The sequence below is a fragment of the Bos mutus genome, chromosome 11 (assembly GCF_027580195.1).
Source record: "Bos mutus isolate GX-2022 chromosome 11, NWIPB_WYAK_1.1, whole genome shotgun sequence".
In the NCBI taxonomy this organism is placed as follows: Eukaryota; Metazoa; Chordata; class Mammalia; order Artiodactyla; family Bovidae; genus Bos; species Bos mutus.
The window spans coordinates 14,074,031-14,094,851 of NC_091627.1; the positions used below are offsets into that span (position 1 = coordinate 14,074,031).

The 20,821-nt window shown below is 48.4% G+C and overlaps 1 protein-coding gene across 6 annotated transcripts in view; it reads left to right on the forward strand.

Moving 5' to 3' along the window:
• Positions 1-20,821, forward strand: part of TTLL11 (tubulin tyrosine ligase like 11) — a 270,271-nt gene that overhangs the window by 219,232 nt on the left and 30,218 nt on the right. For 5 of the 6 annotated variants that reach the window (XM_070379049.1, XM_070379050.1, XM_070379053.1 and 2 more), the window contains 2 exons: positions 4,868-5,119; positions 12,245-12,351. In XM_070379049.1, the coding sequence (XP_070235150.1) occupies positions 4,868-5,119; positions 12,245-12,351 (359 nt within the window). The remainder of the gene's footprint in view (positions 1-4,867; positions 5,120-12,244; positions 12,352-20,821) is intronic. The other variant, XM_070379051.1, reaches the window with a different exon arrangement.

The window sequence follows — 20,821 nt, forward strand, 5'->3', positions numbered from 1 at the left end:
CCCAAGCTCCGGCCACCACCCCAGATGAATGATCTGGCAGTCAGATGACCTACCAGTGCTACTGTCCTGTCTACCTGGGACTCATTTTTTTCCCTCTAAAATGACGTTGTTGTGAAAACGCTCTGGAACTAGACAGAGGCGGTGGTTTGCATAACATTGTGCCTTGTGCACTTTAAAATAGTGAATCTGAGGACTTCCCTGGTAGTCCAGGGGTTAACATTCCATGCTTTCAAGGCGTGGGGGCGCAGTTTTGATTCCTGGGTTGGGAAATAAGAGCTAGCATGTCTTGAGATAGAGCAAGAAAAATTTAAAAATAAAATGGTGAATTTTATGTTATGTGCGTTAGACCACAACAAAATAGATGACATCATTGGACAGAATGATCTCAAAGCTGTTTCTAGCTATAATGTATAATGTTTCTGGGAGGGATCACATGGCTTAGGGGACGTATGTCACCAGACTCTTATTGAGCAAAGACAAGCCATGTAGATAATATCTGACTGAGGGGGGAATGGCCGATTAAATTCTGGTTCAGACATAATATGGAATATTACATGGGCTTCCCAGGTGGTGCTAGTGGTAAAGAACCTGCCTGCCAATGCAAGAGACATAAGAGACTCAGGTTCCATCCCTGAGTTGGGAAGATCCCCTGGAGGAGGGCATGCCAACCCACTCCAGTATTCTTGCCTGGAGAATCCCCGTGGACAGAGGAGCCTGGTGGGCTATAGTTCATGGGGTCCCACAGAGTCAGACATGACTGAAGCAACTTAGCACATGCCTATGTCCATGAGAGGTTATGCTCATGAAAACACGCTTAAGGCCACAGGAAAACATGATATAATGGTAAAGTGTAAGAAAAAGGATTTAAACTACCCATGGTGTGATCCTAACTTATAAATACAGATTAAAAAATTAAAACATTAGTGTTTATCCCTGAACTGTGGGATTGCAAATGATTCTGATTCCTTTTATCCCTTTATACAGTTTTCAACATGGCTACAAAGAGCATAATGATTATTATAATTTAAAAAAAAACTACTTAAAAACAAAAAAGTAAATAACAGTCCTCTGGGTTTTTGTAACCCTCAGTGTGAACCAGGATGTGCTTTGGAAAAACAGGGCAGCAAAGTGGGAAGTGCCTGGTCAGGAGAACTGAAGTGTAATTCCAGTTCAGCCAGGGCAAAGAGCCCCTTCACCCTACCGGGCCTCAGTTTCTCCATCTGGAACAGGGCTATAGAAACCACTTCGGACTGCACATGTTTCGAGAAGAGCAAATGAGATCGCCAAAGTGGGACAGTTCTGTTGATTGAAGAGTTCTCAGCCCGTTTTCTTTGTCATGGAGTGCATTCAAACCGTACATTTCCTTCAACAAAATCTCCTTTAACAAAAACTTAATGAGTGCTTATAAAGTCAGTGATTGCCACTTATCCAGGAATTTAAGAGCTCATTTCCGGTAACGCGGCTGCTCTTTGTTCATATCTTTCTTCTTGTAACCTTAATGTGAAAACATTTTATTTCATCTGAAGAGTAACCACCTGACTTTTATTTACAGTCTTAAATTCAAGGAGGTGATGATAAAAACCAGTTTAGCTGAAGGGAAGTTGCACCCCCCACCTCCATCCCATCCCACTCCCCCCCACCCCACCCCACCCCCCGGGAGCGAGTGCTCTCTGGAGGAGTCAGGTCCCTTCCTTTGTAGGAGGGTGCGTTTGTTTCCTTGAACCATCCACACCGTTGAACTTTAGAAGGGGTTTTGAGCTGCTCTGGTTCTGCCTGTCCTGGCTTTGAGACCCGCTTTGAAGGAACCATAGCTTACAGACCCTTTATTCACACCAGGGGGTTCTCTTTCAGACTTGGGCTCCTTGAACCAGCATGAACAAAAGTCCATTTTGGCAGAGTAGTCAAGTACACTGTTTCTCTATCGAACTGCTTTCCTATTTAAACGAGCCTATGGGGTAGATACAAAGCATCATGAGCTTGATATTTTATTTGACGCTTACCTTGCTATTAAAGGTGGCTCAGATGGTAAAGAATCTGCCTCCAGTGCAGGAGATCAGGGTTCAATCCCTGGGTCAGGAAGATCCCCTGGACAATGGAATGGCAACCCACTCCAGTATTCTTGCCTGGAGAATTCCATGGACAGAAGAGCCTGGCGGGCTAGAGTCCATGGAATCGCAAAGGGTCGGACACGACTGAGTGACTAACACTTTCACTTGCTATTGAAAGCACACTTTCCCAATGCAATGAATTCAGTGAAACATTTCCCAAGCACCTAATACGTATCAAGTCCTATAGAAATAGGGTTGAATAAGATGTGGTCCTTTGCCTTCAATGAGCTCACAAAATAGCAAGAGGGATTGGCACGTAAGCAAATACAGTGCATGTGACTCGAGAAATGCAGACGTCCAAGGGACCCGGAGTGGACCTGAAAGACGATCTTCAGTGTGGTCAAGGGAACAGATGAGCTGGTTCCGAAAGTGCAGCAGAAATGTGCCAGGCAGCCAGGGCCGAGGAAGACTTCAAAGGCTGAGTCAGAAAGCAGGTACGAAGATACTAAGATAGCCTGACTTGGTGACTGATGGCATGCTTGGAAGTGGGAGCTCTGAGAACGAGGCCATTTAATAAAGAAGAGCAGAAAATGGCCTTGGTATTGATCTCAGTGCCGTGGGATGCGGCTCTTTTTTTCCTGGATCTCTTAGCCAGTTGGACAGTATTTATTGGCTGTGTACACCGTGCTCAGGGTGTTACTGAGTCCAAGCTCATACTGCTCACCACACGACAGGCCAATAAATAGAGAGACAGGTTGTTGGGGCAAGGAATAGTGACTTTATTCAAAAGATCAGCAGACCGAGAAGATGGTGGACCGGCATCACAAAGAGCCATCTTCCCTGAGTTAGAATTCAGGCTTCCTTTAATACTAAAAGGGGAATGGCTAAAGTCCTGGTTCCAGTCAGACCCCAGAGGGGGTGTGTTAACTTCTTCCTTCCTGCAGCCATTCAGAGGTGGGCCTAGTCAGAAGGTTTCCTGTGAACTAAATAAAGGTATTTTAGCTTGACACTCATTCCATGGGAGACAGCCTTCCCAGAGACGGACGGTTATGTGTCATTTAAGCTTATCGGCAACATCCCTTTAGTGATGGTCTTGCAGCAAAAACAATAGAACACAAAGGCTAAATTAAAAGTAACAGATGCAATATGGAGTCAGATTTGTTCTTCCCCATTACAAGGGTTCTGTCTCTGGAATGGACACACAGGTGGAAAGGGTTATGCCTCCCCCACCCTCACCCCATCAGCTATGGGCAGGACAGGAGACAAGGAAAGAAGCGGAGCTGCAGGTGCAGATTGGGCACTGCCTGTGGAAGGGAACTGGCTGTCCAGCAAGCGCGAGTCTTTGCCTCCAGGCCAGGCCAGAGGGCAGCAGGCTGGGGCGGTGGCAGCTGTCAAGGCCTTGAAAGGTACAGCATGTCCAGGGCAGTAACAAGAAATGAGGAGGGCAGAGAGGAAACCAAGAAGGGGCTTGCATGCCAGAGGGAGGCTATGGACTTGATCACATGGGCGCTCAGGAACCTCAAAGATGACCAGTGTTAGAAGTGGGCATCCCGGCCAGGTCTGTTTTAGAAGGTGGCCTCGGATACCTTGTGGAGGATGGAGGCTGGAGGCCCTATTGCCAGAGTCCAGGAGAGGACAGACAAGGCCAGGGGAGTGGGGACAGTGGGCCGGGTTCCAGGAAACACTAGGGAGGCTGCGAAGGCAGAGCGAGAAGGAGGGGTTGATGTTTGTTCTGATGTTTCCCGCTTGAGTCACTGACAGATGGTGGTGACCTTCCAGGAGACGGGGAATGCAGGTTTGGGGAGGAGGGGAAATAGCCGTGTCAGTGGGAGGTACCTGCGGGCTATCCTGGAAGGTAAACAGGTGATCATTGGGTCTACAGGTGAGAACATTCCAGCTGGAGGAGCATATCTGAGTGTGAGTGGCTGTGAACTTTCTTGACTCTCAGGAAAATTTCAGGATAAAATATCCAGACAGGAATCACAACACTCTAATCATTTCTTTCTTTCTTTTTTTTTTTTTGTACTAGTTCCAAATAAGAAAATAGTTAAGCCAGAAAACGTAATTGTGCCTATTCCTAGAACTGGGTAACTGATGTATCTTTGCAAATTGTTCATTGAACTGTGCCTATGGCTTCCTGCCAGCCCTCAATGAGATTTTTATATTTCCTAATTATTCAATTACTACCCATAAGTAGGAATTTGAAACCATACCCAGACTCCTTCATAATTGAGTATTCTCTTGAATCATGAGTACAGGAAAGGAAGTTGTCCATATTGGGAAACTAAGATGGTAAAACAGGGGAAGTGTACATCTCTTGTCCCGTGACTCTGTCTTGGGCCCAACTTCTCGCCATGTGAGCTTGGGCAGGTCACTTTTATTTTTTAACTTTTTAAAAAATTTTATTTTTTTTTAATTGAAAGATAATTACAATATTGGGTTGGTTTCTGCCATACATCAACATGAATTAGGTATCATATATATACCATAGGTATATACAGGTATGACTCTTTGGGCAGGTCGCTTCTTTGAGGTCAATTCTCTGGTTTATACTTTAAGAATAGTAATAATAGGGACTTCCCTGGTGGTCCGTTGGCTAAGACTTTGGGCTCCCAGTGCAGGGGGCCCAGGTTCAATCTCTGGTCTGCAACTAAGACCCAGCACAGCCTAATTAATTAAAGAAAAGAATAATAATAATACTCCCCACCACCGCCTGCCATTGCTATAAATCTAAAGGAAAGGAGAATTTGCAAGAGAAAGTGTTCTGTGTGCAAACCCACTCTAAATGTTGGTTCTATTATTAACTCCTTGTGTTACAGGTCTCAGCTGCTGGGGAAGTCGTTAGCCTCAAAAGAAAATCCTCCTCACAGCGATCTGGCCAGCGCCTCACAGGGCAACGCCAACCCCGACGCCCACCTGCCCTCCATCTGCCTCAAGCAGGTGTTCCCCAAGTATGCAAAGCAGTTCAACTACCTGCGCCTGGTGGACAGGATGGCAAACCTGTTTATCCGCTTCCTGGGAATCAAGGGGACGATGAAGTTGGGACCAACAGGCTTCCGTACCTTCATCAGGTCAGTGAGACCAGCCCCCTCTGGCTGGGGTTCAGGCAGCCTGGAGACCAGCCTGACATCTGGCTGGCCCCTTCTCCCAGACTGCCCCTGGGAGAATCTGTGATGCCAGATTGGGCCCCACTGGGTTGGGATTGGCCCAGCAGCTGGCACTGGGCCTGGCATATAGTACACTCTTGTTCGTTGAACGAATTAATGAATGCTACAGATGTGAGAGCATTCACAACCTTGTGCTTGTGATTAAAAACAATTCCGGGCTACCTTGAGCAGGACCCTGAGACCAGAGATGAATAATCGCCCCTTGGACTCAGACAGATCTCGCGCTTCCTAAACTGGGTGAAGTTCTCCCAGGGGTGCATGGCTGAGTGCTGAGCGTTTATGAAGCCACAGCAGAGAAGCAAGGCCTATCTTTCCAAAGTGTCATTTTCAGGAGAGAAAAGTTAAATAATTCAGTTGATAAATAATTTAATACATTTGTTCTAGCATAAAAATAATGTGGTTATATTATGAAGTATAATACAAAATTTGCATGAAGCACAAGACAAAGAAACTGTGCTTTTGCCACATCCTACAAAACAGGCCTAACCTCCTCAGATTATTCATTAACTTGCCTGTACCCTCTAGGGCACTTTGAGGGCAGTACAGGAGCACTTATTAGCTGTGTGACTTTGGGTAAGTTAATGACGGTCTCTGAACCTCGATGGTCCTAGAAAATGGGGATGAAACTACCAGTGCCCTAGGATTGTATGTTATACAACTCAGAGAAACTGTCTGCTAGAGCTCAATGTTGCTGTTGTTTACCTCATCATTGGTTTTAATATTTCTATCTAGTAACTCAAAGTCACCCTCTTCATAGTTTTATTCATGAAGGCAAATAATTAGACCGCTTTGCCGTGTGCTTTACTCTAAACGAATTTTATAAATTCTAACTCTAGCCCCCTGATACTCCTGATAGGATAGCATGCAGAAGCATCAGCAGGAATTTTTGCCGTCTCAATAAACCTGAAGTCATCCTCACACAGTGATTCTGAGAAGGGCTTTGTGTTAGTTTCAGGTGGGAAGAAAGCCCAGTGGAAAGAACACAGGCTTGGGGGGTTGGCTTCAGAGCCAAGCACTTTACTTAATAGCTGTGCGGCTTTGAGCAAATCCCTTGTCTTCTCTGAGTCTCCGTTCCCTCATCCGTAAAATGGTAATCATCTCTCCTGCCTCGCAGGGTTGTGATGAGGTTGGGATGGATGTATTAGATGATAAAGGATCTGGCCCACTGCCTGGTTTACAGGAGCTGTTTGTGAAATGGGAGTCTTGTGGTTATTATTTCCAAGAGGCAGAGGGAATTTTCAAGAAAGTCAACAGGCCTGTACTGTTATTTCCCTGAGAAAACTACCTGACGTGATACTCTGACTCATTTGGGAACTACATTTGACTTGTAGGAATGGATACCCATCTACAGGTGGTTTAAATAGTGAGTCTAATTTTCTCTCATGTAACAGGCAGCTTGGCAGTGGGGCTTCTAGGGCTGGTTAATGACTCTGAAATGTGATCAACTCCCCAATTTCTGTCTTTCTGCTTGCCCATCCTGAGCATGTGCTTCAAGCTTCCGAGTTGCCTTATGGTTACAAGATGGCTGCTCAAAATCCAGCCACTGTGGTCACATTCCAGGCAGGAAAAAGGAAGAAGGAAGGAAGAGCGAAAGACATCAGTCAGATGCTTCCTTTTATTTCCTGGTGTCAATACAGTGCTATGAAGCTGTGAGAGAGCAGGGGAGATTTGAAAAGATGACAGACTACAGGAATCACATCTCAGTTGCCTGGGGGGATGGGTGGGGGGAGAGTGCAGGCAGGAAGGATAAACAAACCAGCCGGTGGGATTTACAAGGATGAGGAGGGCAGAACTGCGACACAAAGAAAGGTTGTTGGGGAACAGTATCACTAGAGTTTTTGGTTTTTCTAGAGAAGCTAGAAATACCGATTTTTATGTGAAATCTCAGTTCATATATATACAGAATGTCGGTGATTCAGAAAATTATTTGGGGTTCAACCAAAGCGTGACTGCCCATCAGGTGCACCGGTCTGTGACCTGTGAGAGGCCGAGGTATATATTAAGAGGGCTGCTATGCTCATACACAATCTGGAAAAGGAGATTCTTGAAAAGATTTGAGAACCATTCTAGCAAAGAAGGTTCTTAAAAGGCAGTCAGACGGGAACTGGATGATATCAGGGATATTGCTAGAACTTGGGTCTCTGTGTGAGAGGCTTTATGATTCTTCCATCCCTTTGTTCTCTCTAATTAAGAGTGTTTGCACGAAAAACTCGAATACGTGATGTTAGCAACCAGCAGGTCCTGGGGCCATCTTTCCCAATCTGTGGCCGAGTGCCATTAGTGGGAGCTGTGGTGACTGTGACAGGTGACGATGTTTCCAGGGGGAGAAGAGGCAGCTGGAGCAGAGGGACCCAGACAGTGAGCCCCTCTCCCCTCCCTCAGCACTTCCCCCGGCACACGTCCCGGGTAATTAAGGATGAAGGAAGACACGAAGAACACATCTCACCACAGTCAATACATTTCTCCTTTAAAAATGTACTAAGACATCCCACAGCAACTTTGTCGTAAAAGGTGATCTTCTCTGCTTTCAGATTTGTATCTGAATATATTCCGTCTTGCCAGCTAAATTTGACAGCGAGCGTTTTCTCTTGCTAACAACTATTCTGTCTTTTCCACTTAGATTTAAATTTCACTTCATTATGAATTGATAATATTTGTGCCATATGTTAAATCAAACCAAGTGCCCTTCTCTGGAGCACCATGCTAGAGACATATTTGCTGGCTAGAGACCCTCCTCTCTGAGCTCCCACACAAACGGCAGAAGTTGAACTTGGCTTTCATCTGTCCTACCCACTCTTCCTCTCCAAGTTCCTGGAAGAGAACTGGAGGGAACGAACTAATAAACATTCCGATTGAATTTATTTCCAGTGACCATCTCTCATAATGTATTGCATAGATCAGCAGTTTTAGGAGTGAATTATGCTAATGCAAGTCTGGCCGTATTCTGTTTTTCTTTTCCGCCAAGAAATGAGAAATAATGAACTGTCGTCCTCTTGTCTAGAGTTAACTCTATCTAACCAGCTTGTCGTGTCATTTCCTCAGGAGGCACATAACAGTAGCAAGTATCACCGTGAATTAAGCACCTTTTATTTTTTTTAATTTCATGATAATTGCTGAGGTGTGGAGACATCTCTTTTTCTGAGAAATGGAAATGATCTGCTCCTTCAGTTTGACAGCTTTCTCTGAGGGAAATGCATTTTTGTTATTTTCCTCCCATCGGGTTCCTCATTTGCGGAGCTTTCTGTGTAATTCACTAAGAACACGTTTCTCAGACGTATCCTCCATCGGAATCTGACATCAGTTGGCACAGGCTGCGGTTTCCATTTCCGCAGCCCGAAGATGAAATGGTTCGCCAAAACCGGAGTTTATTTCTGGAAAATGGAGGCAGCTTCTCCATACCTCGAGCGTTCGCCTCGCGCCCGGCCGCACTGCCTGGAGACCCCCCACCCCTCTCTGTGGTTTCTAATCCCAGGCACCTTCTAAATTAGAAAACTGCTTTCTCTTTTGCCTTTTTTTTTTTTCCTCCTTCCGCTGCCTTTTCTCGTAAGGAGATATTAATATGCTTCCTAATGTGTAGCTGTGGAGGGGGAGGGGGGGAGGTTTCTTCTCTGAGAGGCAGGAGGGTGTGTGAGAATGTTCTGGAACAGAAGTGTCAGGGGGCCCTGCCTCCCCCTCTGTCATTAACTCCTCAGTGACTTTGAAAATTTCCTCTGTTCCCGTGATGATCTCTTTCCAGTAATATCATGAGACGTTATGCTTGGGATATCAATAGCCCTTAAAAATAGATAAGTTATAAACCAAAGTGGCCTTTCCCAATCCCCACCAGCCAAGGTGTTTAGATAGTGTTTATTTTTTTCTTTTTTAAACAAATACTGATTATTTGTTAACTTTCACCTTACAGAAAGCTCTCCAGGAAAAAAAATAAGCGTCTTTTCTTTCACAGAGAAGGATGAACACAAAAGAAATTCTATAAATAGGATTTTATGGAGTGGAAAAAGTTGGTTTCTAAATTTCCCATGAGATGTCAGTAGTTGTTGAGAGGAAATGGGGATGATAATTTCAAATCTTTCTAATCTTAGACTCCTAATGAACTTGAACGATTGGTGATTCTCATCCTGTGCACCCGTGTTCTCCTGATTCTGGAAAGAAACGAAGAAACAAAAAAACCCCGAAATCCTTTCTGGAAACTGGCTCTGCATCATGAAGGAAGGCTGAAAGCCGTCATGTGTGCCAGGCACTGAGCTAGTCCTTAAAATAACTTTGTATAGTGAGTCACAACATCGTCATACAAATAAGGAAATTCAGATGCAGGGTATCAATGACCTGCTCAAGGTCTCATAGCAAAGTCAAGATTCAAACTCATGTGCATTTGATTCCAAAGCTCATTTTTATCATGTACATTTCTAGCCCATCCTTTCTTAGGAATCTTTCTGGCTCCTCATGTTACTGTATTTCCTGGACTTCTCCTCCACTGAAGAATTCATCCCATCCCTCATTAGTAATTTGAGGAACTGCCTCCCAGGGCCTAAGGGGAAATGGTTCAAATGATCAAGAGCTACCAAGGCCTCAGGTTTTTATCCCAGACTGTGAGATGACGTCTACCGTCCAAGAGCTTATCCAAGACTCATCTGGATCCAAGCTTTGTGTCACTTACTGGACCCAGAATACCACTGAACACATAGTAGACGCAAAATAAATTCTGTATTGAGAATGGATGGATGAAAAGTTCACTCCTAAGTCTTATCCCTTGAAGACATTCCCTGCTTGAGTCCATTTGTGACCGCGGGGACAAACCTAGGAAAACTTAGTGATCCTGGTTGTCTTACCCCATCCCCCAGCCTTATATCCCAAAATGTCCCAACAGGGCCTCTCTAGAGGCTCCAGCCTTTCTGGGCTTCTTGAGACTCTGTCTCTGGAATCTTGGTTCTTCCTGCAGCTCTGGGCTGGGCCACTTCGCCACTTCTTCCCAAAGTTCCCAAGTCCACAGCTCTATCCTCCAGGGGAACCCTAGATGTGAATCCCAGCTGTGTGGTCTTGGGCAAGTCATGTCCCTTCTCTTGAGTCTCAGTTTACCCAGCATTGAAATGGCTCTAAGAACACCTCCCTCATAAAACGTTATAAAGCTCCAGAGAGCTAATGAGCAGGAAAGAGCCTGGCACACAGATGGTGCCCAAGAAAGTGCCTACAGAATCAGAACTCTCACAAACATTTCATGTCAACTGCAGCCAGCATGGATCCCTCCCTTTCCTGCCCCAGTCCAGATGTTATGATCAACTGTATTTCCAGGTATCACTAGGGAGAACAAGTTACCTTGGAAAGGGGATAGATGGAGAATCATCTTTGGTAAATTACAGCTCCTACTCAAGATTTGACACTTCTATTTTCTGCCTGTCAGGAAAAAAATAACTGTATACCAGTGGTCAGTCTTGTTTCCCTTTTTATACTCTATTAACCCACAGGGTAAGCCAGGCAGAGTGCCTGTCCTGTGGGGAACAGGTAGTCCAGAGAATACAGACATGATAATTAGAGAAAACCCATAGCTGCTTCTAATTAAGCTTGGGAAATGAACAGCGCGGGTTTTCAGAATACCTTGGGAGGGACTGGAGCGGGTCCCCGGCAGGACCCAATAGAGATAGCCATCTCGGTGACAGGTGATGTGAAAAGCTCTGCATCCACTGACATGTTGTTACTGGGGCTCAATAACTGCGCTGATGTGCTTTGAAGTCTGCCACGGTGACTTGTGATGGAAATACAGAGCGGAGCTCAGGAGGAAGCAGGATGTGAATTGATGGCCTGAGGAATACAGGCGGGGAAGAAAGGAGAGACGGGCCAGAGGGATGGAAAGAGGGAGGGAAGGCGAGAGGCCAGGAGGTTCCTGGCATATAAGGAGCACCAGCCTCATCTGGGCACCATGCTGGGCACCCACCCAGTCAAGCCAGGGGTGTGCATGGATTTGGAGAGGGTCCCCTGGAATGCCCAAGTCCTGCTTGCCAATCAACCCCTAGCCTCTCAGGTTCCTAAGGGAGCTATTCACACAAGAGATGATGACAAATGGGAAACCAAAGAACCACTTTATCATTAGCTGGGGCGATGGACGTGGACACGTTTGGAAGGTTGATAGCAGCATGGAATATGGTTCAGTCCAACAGACAGCTGGCTCCAGGGTGTAGCTTTCAGGATTCCCAGGGCAAATCCAGCTTGGGTGGGGAGTCCCCTCCCAGCACGACCCGCTTCAAAAGGGTGGTGCCTCTGCACCAGCTGAGTTCTGCCTCCATTCTAACAGACCCCTCGTCCTCATACCCAGATGCTCTGACTGGTGAGCCCCGTTTCTCCAGAGTGGACAGGGCCCCTCACTGAAAGGCCCCTCAGGTAGCCTCCGACAGGGCTGAGATGGTTCTAGCTTTGGCAGAGAAAGAGGGAAACTAGAGAGGGATGAGGAAGGAAATCAGCAGTTGTCATGGCCCCAACCAGGTGCCAGGCCCCAGGATGCACAACCTCATGTCGTCTTCACAACGGCCGTGTGAGCGGGTGTTATCCTCTTCATTTAAGAGACCAGCCAATATAGGCACCAAAGCAATGGTCCACAGTCACACAGCTAGAAGAAGCCACAGGGCCAGGATTTTAACTCTGGTCTGTCTGATGCCCAAATCATGCTCTTTGCAGCGTGCCTGCCCACAGTGACTATAATAAAGACTGCCTGGTTAACAGGTCAGGAGGCTGAGGCTTAAGAAGGGGAACTAGTTTAATCAGGGCCATTTGCTCCTAAGTGGCAGAGCCAGATTCAACTCAAGACTTGCCATCCTAAAGTCCCTCCTCTTCCCAGCCCTTTAGAGCCCTTATGAACACATTACAGGAACCTGTAAGGGCAGCGAACGGTTTGCTGCCAGTCACCCTTCGCTAGTTCCTGCTGCGGGGGTGGGGGTGGGGCAGCATCCAGGAGGGGAACAGAGCCCAAGCAAAGGCATGGAGGCCAGGCAGGACAGGTCAGCTCGGGTCTGGCAGTGACGTGTCCTCTCCCATCTTGGGCAGGAGCTGCAAGCTCAGCAGCAGCAGCCTGTCCATGGCCGCGGTGGACATCCTCTACATCGACATCACGAGGAGGTGGAACTCCATGACCATGGACCAGCGGGATTCAGGTACCTCATCACCAGCCCCCCTCATGTCCTGCGGGAGGACAGACAGGGATGGGCAGTACCTTTTCTCTTCCTTCTTCTTAAGGGTCAGGATGGGGGAGGAGGATGATCATCTTATTGCTACCAAACCAGACTTGGGTGTGTTTGGCCATGCACAGTCAAGCCAAATCTACTGACTCAGGGTGGTGGTAAAGGAAAGTGCGGTGTTCACTGCAGGCCAAGTGAGGGGTCCAAGCAGCTCAGAAGGCTTGAACTCCCCACTGGTTTTCAGGGAAAGGTTTTTAAAGGCAGGGTGAGAGAGAGAGTGGCAGGGTCCATCCATGATCAGCTCGTGGACATTCTTCTGATTGGTTGGCTGTGACCTAATCAGGAGTCCACATCATCAACCTTCAGGTTCCAACCTGTCTGGGGTCTCTGTGCTTGTGGGTGGCATGCAGTTAACTTTTTCACCTGGTGGGGGTTTCAGTAAAACAGCTCAATGGATATGGCTCAGAATATTACCTATAGCCCTTCTGAGGAGGAACTAAAGGTCCTTGACTTTGTTTAATGGCTTCACGATGATTAGTTTGTCGTGCTTGACTGTTTTCCTTTGTTTCTGCATTTTCTCACTTCTCTGATTAAATTTACTCTTTGGAACTTAGGGGAAGACCTAGGCAACTAAAGTTTTTCTACAAACAAAAAGCAGACAGAGGATATAGAGTGGGGTGGGGGCCTGTCCTGGGAAGTCTTGGTTACGCCACCCGCTCTAGACATGACTAAGGGGATTGGACTGAGTCTGAATTCAGAAGCACGGTTCTGACTTCTGCTACCAAGGCCGTTGTTGTTCAGTCGCTCAGTCATATCCGACTCTTTGCGACCCCATGGACTGCAGCACACCAGGCTTCCCTGCCCTTCACCATCTCCTAGAGTTTGCTCAAACTCATGTCCTCAGAGTCAATGATGCCATCCAACCATCTCATCCTCAGTCAACCCCTTCTCCTCCTGCCTTCAATCTTTCCCAGCCTCAGAGTCTTTCCTAATGAGTTGGCTCTTCACATCAGGTGGTCAAAGTATTGTAACTTTAGCAAGGCTGTGCCCGCCCAAATTCTTAATTCCACCACTGGAATCCTTTGGCTAAAGCTTTGATTCCATTAATATTGGGAACGGTTACTTACTCGTTGGTTGGTTCCTCGGTGCACAGTTCTTGGACATAAGCTGGGCCAGGCCGCTGATAGACTGGAGTGAACAGCACTTGGTTCTGACCCAGAAGGGAGGGGCTGTAGAGCTGGGAGGCAGATGAGAATGCAGCAGTAGGTAGGGTGCTGCATGCTAGGATGGCGGCAAGCACAGAGAGGCTATCAGGAAGCCCAGCAGAAGAGCTTCTTAGCAAGGGGGGGACCCAAGGAAGACTTCTTGTAGAAGGAGGAGTGGGATCAGCTGAGGGACAGAGTGGGACAGTCCCCTCCTGCAGGGGTGTTGCCCGGCCTAGGCAGAGACACAGGTAAAAGGCTCAGGTCACCCTAAGTAGCCTGGAGGGTCTGCAGCAAGGATGGAAGGGAAAAGGGGCAGAGATGGGGTTGTAGGCACTGTCGAGGCCTTGAAGGTCACACCAAAGAGCTTGATCTTAATGCCCTAGGAGCAGGGGTCCCCAGCCTCCGGGACCTACTGCCTGATGATCTGAGGTGGAGCTGATGTAATAATAACAGAAATAAAGTGCACCATAAATATTATGTCCTTGAATCATCCCGAAACCACCCCCCACTTCATCCATGGAAAAGTTGTCTTCCACGAAATCAGTCACAGGTACCAAAAACATTGGGGACCACTGCCCTAGAGGATGTGGGACCAGTGAAGGATTTGGTAAGAAGAATCCACCCTTTGGTGGATGAATTTCTGATTTTTTTCCTCCCAGAGGATTTTTTCCTAAAAAGTCGTAATAACCATACCTGACATTTGTACAGCTCATCACAAAATTACAGCAGGCTCTCATGCATATTCCCTCATTAAACGTCCCTGTGAACCAGAGCAGTATGTATTACCACTTGCATTTCACAGCCTAGTAACCTACAGCTCAGGTGATGGCAAGCCCACGGCTGCCTCCTTGCAAAAGGGACAAAATGCAGCGGGGGTGGTCTCAGGGAGCAGTTTTCTCCTGCAGTGGGGCAGCGAGGATGTGAAATCAGAGGGGTTTGGGGGGCAGGTTGGAAGACCCAGACTAAAACTGATGATGCCACTTCATATGATGTAAGCTTGAGAAGTCATTTCGCTTCGTCCTGTCCATTTCCTCCTCCGTAAACGGCTCCCGCATCACCTGCTCTCTGGGATGCCCTGTGTCAGAGGGTCTCAAGGCCTGTAGGCTCCACTTGGAGAGAACCCTGGGTGCTCCCTGCCAGTTCCTGCCCCACACCCCACGTCTGCCCTGGCCACAGCTCCCTGACCACAAGGACCAGCAGCCCTTCCCACAGGTAGTGGTGCTGGGGCATCATTTGCTAATTGGCTTCATGTTTGATAATGATGCTTCCTGCTGCAAGTCATTTCCCACATTCAGAGCATGCTGCCCAGCACTTGACCCATGCAGCACAGGCTGGACTCCTCCTGTGAGTAGATGTGATTCTCTCTTTCATACAGAGAAGGAGATTGAGGTTCAGAAGCATGGCCAGTGGGTAAGGCTTTAAGACCAAGCTGCCGTCATCCCCTTCTGGTTGCCTCCTCCTCCTGCTAATTGGTCCTGGAGTAAGAGGACCACCCAGCTCCCTACCACTTCCCTTTCTTAAATTCAAAAGCAAGACTCAGGGAACACTAACACCCACTGCCTGCTTCCATGGCATCTCCATCGTCGGAGTTCCCTCCCAGCCTTCCCCGGCAACCAGGAGAGGCTGGAGATGGAGTGTCTTAGAAGCAGGCAGTTGAATTATCTCGAGGACGGACTGACAGTCGGGCCGCCAGCTTTCTGCTGACACCTTCAGAAAGTGAAGGAGTGTTTGCTCTGTGAGCTGAATGCGGGTCGTTATCACAGCAGCCTGTGGAGGGGGCCAGATGAGGGGGTGGGGTGGCAGTGGAATTATTAAATATTGAAATTGATCAGGAGTAGCAGCAGGAAGCTATTTATCATGTTTTATTGCTTCAAACTAGCATTACCATCTGGCCCATTGTTAATTCTGAGTAGCTTTTCATGTTTTGTTTGCCTCTCAAATTGTTCCCCGTAAGCGGAATCCACAGGGGCTGCCCACAATAACAGGCTCGGGTGAGGTTTTTCTGGGGTCTGCCGGGTCTCTCCGTCTGCTGACCGTGCTGAGGAGGTGGGAAAAAATGCTTATTTTTAGAACATACTGATGCGCGAATCCGGGGCTGGGACCTTCGAGGTCCTTCCGCCCTGCCTCAGCCCCCAGATGTGTGGAACAACAATCCTTAGTAGGAACTGCAGTTTTGAGATCACCTCCGGTGTGCAAACATCAGCACTAATGCTCACACCACACCTTCGAGATGTGTAATCAGATCGTGGTTTACAGGTTTCCCCGGTGGCTCAGAAGGTAAAGCATCTGCCTGCAATGCAGGAGACGTGGGTTCAATCTCTCGGTCAGGAAGATCTCCTAGAGAAGGAAATGGCAACCCACTCCAGTACTCTTGCCAGGAAAATTCCATAGATGGAGGAACCTGGTAGGCCACAGTCCCTGGGGTCACAAAGAGTCGGACATGACTGAGCGACTTCACTTTCAGTTTACAGAGGAGGGTCTTGAGGTTCCAAGAACAAAGGTGACTTGTCTGAAATGCCATAGACAGTGAGTTGCAGAAGCCAGATTGGAACTCAAGCCTTCTGCCTCCTGATCCCCAACCTTGGGCCCCACAGAATGGTGCTTGTTCATTGCAGTGATAGGGGAGAAGGTGGAGCCTGTGAGGCAGTAAGGGAAAGGTCAACTCACGGAGCCCATGGAAGACAGAACTGGAGTGGGAGGTGGTACCAGGTCCGTGCACTTGTCTCCCCTTCCTTCACCCTCAGAGCTTATACTCCTGTTTCCATCACTCCTGAAAGGAAATAACAGGGTCTGGAGGCAGGGTGTGGGGGAGCATATAGGCAGTGGGCTAGACAGTAAAGCCAGAGATGAGAAGCTGGTCTGTGCCCGTGGACTCAGGGCCACTGCCGTTTCAGCCGGTGCAGGCTGGGGCCCAAGTGCCCCCTAATAAGCTCACTCTAGCATCTCCTTTTCTCAAGGAGAAGGGGCTTCTGAAGTCAGCCGCGTTCTCAGAACCATGCAGAAAGCTACTGGATGTCCAAAGAAGACCACTGTGATTGAGTGGTGCTTTTTTCTCTTGGCAAAGGTCAGCAGAGACACCAGGGAGGCCTCCTTCCTTCCTTCCCTCCATCGTGCAGGGCCGAGGGATTCTCAGGCCCTGGGTTCTAGAACAGGCCTGGCCAGAGGTGTGAGTGCTGTGTGAGAAAGGGGCTGGCAAGAAAGAAGTCAGAAGACAGACAGAGCATGAGATCTCAGTCCCAAAGGGCTGCACTTATTCATTCATTCAACAAGCAGGCAATGAACATGTTACCACATATCACGTCCTATGGGAATAGAAAGAGATTATTTTATGGACACTATTCTCAAGGGAAAAAAAAAAACCAATAGAGATTGTGTACTGAACATTTACTATGTGATAGGAACCAAAAGTGCCTGTTGTGAATCGTTTCATTTAATTTTCACACAGCCCTGTGAGATAAGGGTGGTTATTCCCATTTGATGGACGAGAAATCTGAGGCTCAGAGGGGTGAATTTAAGCCAGCATGTCAAATCTTACAGTGAGGAGCCTGGGATCTGAACCAAGAGCAGTCAGCCTTCGGAGCTCAGCCACAGCCCTTCCGTGATACCCTGCGTCACCAGCCACGCAGATGCAAAGGGTGCAGCTGTAACAGGGTGGGGCCAGAGCTCCCATGGGGGAAGCCACAATGGAGGGGGCCGTGAGGGTGAACAGAGAACACAAGCAGAGCACTTAGCAGCCCAGAAAAGGCGCTCACTACTCGTTCTGTATCCCCGAGGGCCTGGCACATCGCCCAGAGCATGCAAATGCATCTCACTTGGTGCCCGGTGAATGCTCCGTGAGCAGACAAGTGCCAAGATAAAAAATATCCCCGTCCCCAAAGCAGGGTGTTCCAAGGATGAGAAGCATGGCTTATACTAGCAGTGGTCTATAGGGGTCTCCCTCTGCTATCCTACTGTCTGGCATAAAAATGCCAGCCCTGTTGGAATAAGACCATCGCCCCACACCCAGACCCCAGTGTGTCCAGGTGCTAATGCGCCATCCCTTTCTGGAAGCCAGCCGAGACCCTCCTCCTGCCCTGATGGGACTCTGGTACCCACCAAGGGGCTTAAACAGATTCCTGATGCTTGAGGCCTTTATAAACCTTTGACCTGCGTGAGGAGAACTTGCTGTTGAAATGGAGAAGAAAAATGGTGTTTGAAAAGATTAGGGGGGGAAAAAAAAGTAAAACAACAACTAGTAAGAAAAAGCATGCCTGTTGTGCAATCTAAATCTCAGACCATCCTTTTAAATAGGCTTGTTATTGATTGCTTTTTAATTGGACCCCAGGTGCACAGAATTGGGTTAATGATAATCCTTGGTTCATGAGACACTTCCATGGAGAACCATGCACATAGCCTGCTGTATTTAGTTAGCTTCTTGAATTAGTTCTTTTTAAGAATGACATAAGCATCCACATACTCTCATGACCCAAAGCAAAAGCTAGGACTTGATGATAACATGCATCTCACGCGTGGTTCTTCCCTCTCATCTCCCCTCTGCACCCCCAGCCAAACCAGCTCATTTCCTGCCTCTCTCTACCTGAGGAGTCCTCATCTGGATCCCATGCCCATGGCTCCCTAAATAGACTGTCTTCCTCTCTGTTAGAATGCCAATGACTGTTTAGGAGCTCAGTGGAATTTCATAAGAGGCAGTCTCCCACTCTCCAGCAGGCCAGTGTAATTGTCAATTAAGAAAAAAAAATTTTTTTCAGTTTCCAATTCTAGAACCTCTAACAGAACACAGAAATCTAAATAAGGATGTTATCGGCAAAAATGGGGTGTGGCAGCCCTCCCATTGCCCAGAATCGAATGAAGAAACACGTTTGTCAGTGAAGATGCAGTTCTGTTCTGTTACGGAAATTGCACTCATGAATGCCTCCTTATCACTGAGGCTTTGCTCTACCCTCTTCCCAGAGTGGAAGTCACTCCTCTGTGGCGAGAGACAAGGACAGCATCAAGACTGGGCAATAAAAGGCAGTATCACTGGCAGCATCTATGTGAGACAAACATTTCACTTGCAAAGCGAACATTTGAGCTCAGCATCTGGGTATCTGGTTCATCTAACCCACAACTAGGGGTTTCAGAACAGCTCTGTTCACTTAGCAGCCAGATGTTTGGCTATTTTAAGATATGAGCTAGGGGACTTCCCCGTGGTCCAGTGCCTAAAACTGCACTTCCACTGCAGGGGCCTCGGATTTGATCCTGAGTCAGGGAACTAAGATCCCACATGCTTCAAGGTGGGGGAAAAAAAAATGAAGGAAGGAAGAAAGAAAGAAAATTAAACTGAATAAAGTGGAAATACAATATATCAACTTAAAAAATTATATGGGAAAAGTCACAAATTAAAAAAAAAAATACAAGCTAGAAGTCCCTCCCAGTAAGCAATGGAAACATGATGGCAAAGCAAGAAGAATGGATTGGAGTCTTTCCTCACCCATGTGAGCACACGTGTGACACATGCGTGCACAGTGCACACCTGGCCTGTGGCGGGAAATCAAAGTGTGGCATAGCTAATGTCTCTTATGTGCTGTGGACTCTTGGGCCAAGATAGGAAACATTTCTTCCACTGTTTGGAGAACTCCTAAACTCTGTGCGGGCCCTTGTGGGGCTGCCTGGGTTTGATTGGCGGTGTAGCCAAAGCCGGGCTAACCCAAGGTGGCGCCAGTGGTAAAGAACCTGCCTGCCAACACAGGAGATGCTAGAGACTCAGGTTTGACCCCTGGGTTGGGAAGATCCCCTGGAGGAGGGCATGGCAACCCACTCCAGAATTCTTGACTAAGAATCCCATGGACAGAAGAGCCTGGCCAGCTGCAGTCCGTGGGGTCGCAAAAAGTCAGACACGACTGAAGCGACTGAGCACGCACACGCGCATAACCAGAGCCAAGGGCTCTGGGATCAGACATACCTGGCTTCAAGTCTGAGCCTGATAAGTTGCAAACTAGGTGATGTCCACAGGTTATGTAATGCCCTCTGAGCCTCCCAGTCGTTTCCTGAAAAGTGGAGATAATAAAGGTGCCCACCTCACAAAGACAAGGATGTGGATGAAATGGGACAAAGCAGAAAGTGCTCAGAGCAGGCGCTCAGTTGGAAACGCTCACTAAGCAGGGGCTGCTTCCCTTGCGACCACCTGGCTCTGACTGCACCCGTCTCCCGGGACATGCTTCCTGGGCAACGTCTTGTGCCAGGCGCTCTGCAGGTGCTGGGAACAGACAGGAAGAAATGCCTGCCTGCAGATGCTCGCAGGCGCGAGAGGGATGGGACGTGGTGGCAACAGACTTTCCCTCAGAGCCGACGGAGTGCCAGCCCTCCCTTTCTTTCCCTCCAAGCGGGCCCTCAGCCGCCCTTGGCCTGGGCTACTGCTGTGACACCCTGGAGCCTGGCTGCTCCCTCCTCACCCTCCCTGCCCCTTCCTCTTGCATGGTACTGATGCGGGGGGTGGCTAGGAAGAGGAACCCATGCGTCCAAGGCAAGTGGGGGCAGGGCAGAGTAGATACTGTGAAGCTGGGGACCTTGAGCAGAAAATGTGGGACTGCCACATCAGGGGCCCCGGGCCTGTGTCTTGGTCCCCGAAGACCAGCTTTCCCTGCTCCTCCGCCCATCTGCTCTCACTCTCATAGGCGCTCCTGCCATCCACTGGCTGCGGCGGCCTCCAGCCCGCTTCCTGCATCACCCCTCAACCCAGAGCCAACCATCAACTGCCTGTAGTCAACTTCCTTCCGCGGGTGCAGCCACCCTTCTCATCACTAGCCTGACAGGCACTTGCTCCAGCCAAGGTGGCCGGCCAGTTTGGTGTCCCTCCATCGGGGCACTCGCTTCTGCCCGAGGCCCCCTCCCATCACACCCTACTGCCCAGCCTTCCTCTCCAGGAGCCGCCCTCAGGCTGGACCAATCCCCGCTTTCCATCAGCTCCAATAGCCTCCCATCCGGTTCCATCAGATGCACAATGCTGATCACAGCTCGAATTACACACTGTGGAATGAGTGTGTGGCCTCTGGCCCTTGAGCTAGACTCATCACCCTGATATCAAGTTGTTCCTGCCTTGAGGAAGCCTAGCGCTGTGCCTGGCACATAGTAGGTGCTCAGCACACGTGGGGGATGGCCGAGGGGCGGGGCCCTGACGATCAGCTGACATCTGTGGGTGTCTGAGTCTCGTTCAGTCTCTCACCAGATTTCCTCAGTCGACTTATGCAAATCATCTGCCTCCT